The following is a 6,814-nucleotide window of genomic DNA, read 5'->3' on the forward strand; positions in this document are numbered from 1 at the left end:
TGTCTCCTCCCAGCTGGCTGAAACCGGACATGGGAAAGAAGGCCAAACACAAGACTCAAATTAAAAAGAAAACCTTGAATCCTGAATTCAATGAGGTAAGGCTGCCCCATTCTTTATCATGCTCAGGGATACTTGCTGTGTGTTAGAGAGGCACAGATTCCTACTAGAAGGTTGTAAGTCACATTAAAAAAAAAAAAAAAAAAAAAAAAAAAAAAAAACACTTTCTGTGATAGATCAGATTGAATTATCTAAAGAAGCAGGAATGAGTTCCTTGTCACTGGAAGAAATCAAGCCTAAGACAAAAGCCCACAGATTAGGAATGTCATAGGAAGGAAGCAGTGTTTGTGAAGAGATTGAACTAACTCGTCTCCAACGTCTTCACCAATTCAAGTAGTCTCTAATACTGAAATTCGGGGGAGTAAACCAGTACAGTGATGCTCTTTACCATCCACCCCGTTGACAATGCCCTGTCCTTCACTCCTCGTGTCTGTCCAGTGCATCAAGTCCTGTTGAAACCACTGCTTGGACACCCATTGAATGTGCTCCTTCCTCTCCCTTCTCACTGCTGCTGTCTTGCCTCAGACCCTGACATTTCAGGCCTGGACGATTGCAGTAGACTCCTGACTCATTTCTGTGTGCTTGGCTCCTCCGCCACATAAGTTTGAGCTTTGTAAAACACAAATCTGAATTTGTCACCCCCTTGCTTCAATAACTCAACAATGGCTCTAGAATTTCTTAGCATGACAATCAAGCCCTTTCAAACTCACCTCCATCCGTGCCTTATCTATACACCCCCTCCTCAAGTGACACTCACCTCCATGCAGGTCTCTTCACACCTGCTGCTCCCTTTTCCTGGACTGTCCTCTCCCTCTCTTCCTCTCTGAAAAACTCCTACTCATCCTTCAGGACTCAGCATAAGAATTACCTCCTGTAGATGTGCTTCCTCTATGTTTCCAGACACTGTGCATCCCTCTAGTTTCCAAATCCAGTTGAAATCTGGATTTAACTTTTCTGTGGACAAGCCTGTCAGACAGTAGGGATCCAGAAATATCTGTGAAATTAATGAAGGGTTGAATGGAGGAAAGAGTGGAAGAGTAAATGAGTTCTAATCTAAACCACATGTATGGTTCTGATCTAGACCTAAATAAAGACAAAGAAGTGCCATGACAAGTGTCTCAAAGTGCCATGAGACACCAGCTCTGAGCCCAGAGTCACATCCCTGAGCCTCGCTCCATGCCCAGAGCAGGAATGAGTCCATGTTCATGCTCCATGCCTGCCTGGAGCAGCCCTGGGAGCTGTTCTACCCACTGAATCTCCTTTCTCTGCCCTGCTCCTGAGATCTGATGTTGGGGCAGAGCTGGCTAATATTGATTTTAATCACATATGAAAGTCCCCCTCCTACCCCAGCCTTGTTGGCACCTACTTCGTTTCTTATGAAGCAAATATATTATCAATTTCTGAAATGTATATACATATACAAAGTAAGTATATGTGTAACCAGCTTTCTTATTGTACACAAATGGTATCACAGTATAGACACTATTCTCCATCTTAAAATGTTACAAACTCAAACGTTCACTTCTCAGAATCTATTCTAAGTAAGTCATCATGGACACACATAATGATTTAGCTACAAGGGTTACTTTTTTAAAAAACCTATGCGATGACATAGCTACAAGGGTGATTTTTTTTTTTTTTTTTTTTTTTTTGAGACAGGATCTCGCTCTGTCACCCAGGTTGGAGTGCAGTGGTGCGATCTCAGCTCACTGCAACCTCCACCTTCTGGGCTCAAACAATTCTCCTGCCTCAGACTCCCAAGTAGCTGGGATTACAAGTGTGCACCACACAGCTGGCTAATTTTTTGAATTTTTAGTAAAGACTGGATTTCATTATGTTTGCCAGGCTGGTCTCGAACTCCTGGCCTCAAGAGATCTACCCAGCCTTGGCCTCTCAAAGTGCTGGGATTATACGCATGAGCCACCACACCCAGCTGCTACAAGGGTGACTTTTATGGTATTTTTGATGATAGTGAAAAATTGGAAATAACTTAAATACCCAACTGTTAGGGCTTAGGTTATGGCCACATGGCCACACAGCCACACAGCCATAAGTTTGAGCTTTGTAAAACACAGCCACACAGCCACAGAGCCACATAGTCACAGAACCACAGAGCCACACAGCCACACAGCCACACAGCCACATAGCTACATAGCCATTAAATGGAGCCATTTGAAACAATGATGTAGAAAAATATTTGAAAAATATTTGAGAATATGCTAAGTTGGTTTTTGCCCAAAGTTGTAAATGAAAAAGGAAGTGACAATACTGTATGTTCAGCATTACTTAATTAACAAAAAATTTATACATCACTGTGAACACATGTGGGCGAATGTTGACAGTGGTTATTCTTGGGTAGTTGGGTTACAGGGAATTGGTGGGGGGAGGTTCTTCTTTGTTTTAGCAATGAACATAAATGAATTTTGTAATTAGGCAGAAAAGCTATTTTTTTTTTTTTTGAGATGGAGTCTTGTTTGTCGCCCAGGCTGAAGTGCAGTGGCGCTATCTCTGCTCACTGCAAGCTCCGCCTCCCAGGTTCACGCCATTCTCCTGCCTCAGCCTCCCGAGTAGCTGGGACTACAGGCACCCGCCACCATGCCCAGCTAATTTTTTGTATTTTTGGTAGAGACGGGGTTTCACTACGTTAGCCAGGGTGGTCTCAATCTGACCTCGTAATCCGCCCGTCTTGGCCTTCCAAAGTGCTGGGATTACAGGCGTGAGCCACCGCACCCGGCCGGCAGAAAAGATATTTTTAAAAAATCAGATTGTCTGGGAACTGATATACTCAGTCCACTTCAACTTTATTTATTTATTTATTTATTTATTTATTTATTTATTTATTTATTTTTGAGACAGAGTCTTGCTCCGTGGCCCAGGCTGGAGTGCAGTGGCATGATCTCAGCTCACTGCAAGCTCCACCTCCCTGGTTCAAGTGATTCTCCTGCCTCAGCTTCCCAAATAGCTGCAATTACAGGTGTCCACCATCATGCCTGGCTAATTTTCATATTTTTGGTAGAGATGGGGTTTCACCATGTTGGTCAGGCTGATCTCGAACTCCTGACCTCAAATGATCTGCCACCTCGGCCTCCCAAAGTGCTGGGATTATAGGTGTGAGCCACTGTGCCTGGCCACTTCAACTACTTTTAATCCCTAAGCAATAAAAAAGGGGATGCCCCTTCAGAAGCTACGAGAGGGGAAGGACTGAGTTCATGGCCATTTACTTACAAGGAAACTTGAGCTCCATTAGAAAAACTTCACCAGCCTTCCCAATGTCAAGCAGAGAATTCACTGAAAAGAGGATGACAGTGCTTTGTTACATAGAGTGTTTGTTGGAAGGGAATCACTGGACCTGGGCAGAGGATCAGAGCAGGAAGACCTCCTTGCTCCCAGAATGCCAGCTCAAGCTCCTCTCCTTGGCCCATGACCTCCAGGACCCCGCCTCTTACCGCCCAATGCTGTGGGTTCAGAGGGCTCGTACTCACATGTCTTCCTCTGTTGTATCCAGGAGTTTTTCTATGACATCAAACACAGTGACCTGGCAAAGAAGTCACTGGACATCTCGGTCTGGGACTATGACATCGGCAAGTCCAATGATTACATCGGTGAGTGTTCCTAACTCCAGAGAAAACGCTGTCTTCTGTCCTCCCAAGAACAGGAGGGCCTTATCCAGGGCTACAGAGAGTTGAGGTCACTGCTTTTCTTTTGGCAACCACATTGTTCAAATGCTAATTTGAGACCCATGGTCCTGACTTTGGTCCAAGTTGGGGATGTCTTTACATGAAAGGGCTTACAAAACTTGATTATTTGTTGAACAGATCACATCCAGTGGGGTAATTAAACCACAGGAGAGATGTGCGTTCTCTGCAGAAAGGAGGGTGCAAAAGAATTCTTAATTTATTTGCATGTCCAGGATAAAATTTTTAATTTTTTAGTTCCTCTCTGAATCATGAGGAAGAAAATCAATTAAAGATGAAGCAGGGGGGTGGGGACTCCAGGCAAGGGACAGAGCCTCAGCTAAGGGGTAAAGACAGGATTGAGCAGGATGATGAAACTCTTTGGAAATAGACAATGAGTTCCCAGATGCAGTGGGAGATAAGTTTCAGTGAGTAGAAGGGTGATTTGTAAAAAGTCTTTAAAAATAGACAGTGAAATTATGACTTGGTGGGACAGTAGGGAGCCATTGCAGGTTCCTGAGGCAGAGAAGGCCAGTAGTAACAACAACAACAACAACAATGTTATAACAACAACTCTCTGTAGAGTATGGATCCCAAGTTGCTGGGGGTCACTGCTTGGTGCAGTTTTTCCCCCAACTACACATTTGGGTCTAGAATGACCTCTATTCTGACCACCTGCTCCTATCTTCCCATTTATCCTCCAGGAGGCTGCCAGCTGGGGATCTCTGCTAAGGGAGAGCGCTTAAAACACTGGTACGAGTGTCTGAAAAATAAAGACAAGAAGATAGAGCGCTGGCACCAGCTACAGAATGAGAACCATGTGTCAAGTGATTAGGCTAGTGCCCAGGTCCCCAACTCCATGTCCCGGGTCCCCCCCAGCCTGCCCCAGCTGCCCACCGCACCCTGATCTCTCTTCTCTATGCCTACCTCCCCCCATACCCTGCTGATCTCCCTGAGCCTGCCTTTGAGCCCCCATCATGTTGGGCACTGCTGCCAAAGACTCCCTCCTCCCTGATGCTGGGCTGTGGGCTCTGAATATAGCCCCTCTCTGGTCCCTGGGACGGAGCAATGGGGATGGGGTTGGGGAGATGTTTACAAAGAGGTTGATCATTTAATAACCTCTCAGTTTGGGTAAATTACAAAGGTTCTTCGTCATTTAGGACTGTTTGTAGACCCTTCTAGCCTTGAACACACACACACACACACGCACACACACACACACACACACACCCTCCCTTTCATTCCCTGTGTCGTGTCTCTGTGTACTCTCAGTTGTCAGCAGACCCGGACAATGCTGTGAGGACAAGCATTGGGGCAGAAATAGAGGCTCCAGGCTCCCACTGCCCCCTGAGATGCACACCTTGATTGCCAGGAAAACAGACTGCTGTGTTCAGGAACACACCCTCCCTGCTCCAAGTGCACCAAGATGCAAATGCACAGAATTCACCAAGGGGCTTGGACGCTCTCCTCTTTCTGAATGTCACCTGTGTGCTTCCAAGCAAAACAAAAACAAACGACAACAAAAATCCCTTCCTCTGTCACCTTTTCTCCTCCTCCCTCTTCTCTCCCTTTCGTCATAGTAGATTCTCTCTTTCTCAGCCTCTCCCTTCTCCTTTCTCTCCCTGCCTTTCTCCCCTTTGCCTTTCTCTCTCTCTAAAGCAGTAACACCGCAAAAACAATAGCAAAAAAGTGTATGTTAACCCAGCCTCACCTCCTTCCTCTCACCAGCCTGACCAGGAAACTGAGAAACTGGCCCAAATCTGAGATTTCACTTGGGCCCACACTTCTTAAGTGACCCACTTCTCCTGTTGGCAGAGCCAGACATTCCCAGGGCTCGGGCCAGTGGCTGGCACTGCCCTGGGTGCGTGGCAGCATCCCTTGAGCTGTGTAGATGCCCCATAGAGGGGCTCTCCATGGGCTCCCTGGGTGGGCACAGGAGGCATTTAGAAGACCCCAGGGCTATGGGTCTGAGGGAGCCTCATCCAAAGCCTCCAGCCTTTCTCCTTTCTCTGCTCTTAGGTAAATGAGGCTACCCTCCTCCCCAGTGCCCTTTGACTCTGTTTCATTGACTCTCTTGCGTCCCGTCTTTCACTCAGAACGCCCCCCCCCCAGTCTCTCTGTCTCTCTTTGTCTGTCTGTCTGTCTCCCGCACTCTCTTTACTAAGCTTCCTGGGAGAATCAAATAACATCATGGTTATGGAACAATGGAGAGTGTGGGCAAACATTACACACTTGAGGTTGAGGTCAGGCATCTTCAGTGCCCTGAGAGAAAGGTTTGATTTTCCCAATTTCAATGAGGTCTTCCCTCATGAAAAGCACCCCCAGTCATCCCAAACCCCTGACATTCTCTACAGAAGCATCAGACAGACACTGAAACTCTCACTTTCCCCCAACTCACATCTCTTAACTTTTCAACGCCCTCCACCCTCAGCTCCCTGCACAATTCATGGGAGGACTCATTTCTTGCCTTGAATAACCATTTTCTAAACATCGAGCTCTTCACCTTCCCCAAAGTGGCCAACAGCTTCCTGGCCACCACCTTTCCTTTTGACCCTATCCTTCCCCATTAGTCCCTGGTGGCACCTACTCTCAGCCCACCTCCCTTCCCGTTTCCCCTTAGGAGACAGCATGCTGGCTGTGTCGCCCAAGCCTGATGCTGGTGTAGGCGCTGGAATCAGCATGCAGCTAGCTCATAGTGCCCTAGTCTGGGGGCGCACTCTTCCTAACAAATGTAACCACCTCCCTGCCTAGAATACACACATGTCCTCCGGTGCATGCACAACCACCCAGCATCTTTCTTTGTGATGATGTAGCCAGAAATAAAGTAGGAACATCCAGGAAAACAAGTGGTCTGCATTTTTCCTTTCTGGTTTCTGCAAAGTCTTCCTCCCCACCAGGACATAAGCTATTCTGATAGTTAGTGTTTAATGTTCCAGCCACTGGGGACAGATGTGTTCTCTGCCCACGAGGAGTTTGCTTTCTGGTGGATTTTATCTTGGGCAGGTGGGCCTAAGGTAACTTGGCTGACTCCAAACCCTTTTAGAAGAATACTTGTTGCTGGTGCCCAATGAACAGGAAGTCAA

At 46.7% G+C, this 6,814-nt stretch overlaps 1 protein-coding gene across 1 annotated transcript in view; it reads left to right on the top strand.

Annotated features, from left to right (window-relative positions):
* The window catches only part of RPH3A (rabphilin 3A), a 114,217-nt gene extending 107,649 nt beyond the window's left edge, over positions 1 to 6,568 (top strand). Inside the window, 3 exon segments of the mRNA XM_050749963.1 lie at positions 14 to 95; positions 3,563 to 3,659; positions 4,436 to 6,568. Of these exon segments, the coding sequence (XP_050605920.1) occupies positions 14 to 95; positions 3,563 to 3,659; positions 4,436 to 4,566 (310 nt within the window). The 3' untranslated portion in view covers positions 4,567 to 6,568.
* Positions 6,569 to 6,814: the final 246 nt, after the last annotated feature.

The sequence above is a fragment of the Macaca thibetana genome, chromosome 11, assembly GCF_024542745.1.
Source record: "Macaca thibetana thibetana isolate TM-01 chromosome 11, ASM2454274v1, whole genome shotgun sequence".
Lineage (NCBI taxonomy): Eukaryota > Metazoa > Chordata > Mammalia > Primates > Cercopithecidae > Macaca > Macaca thibetana.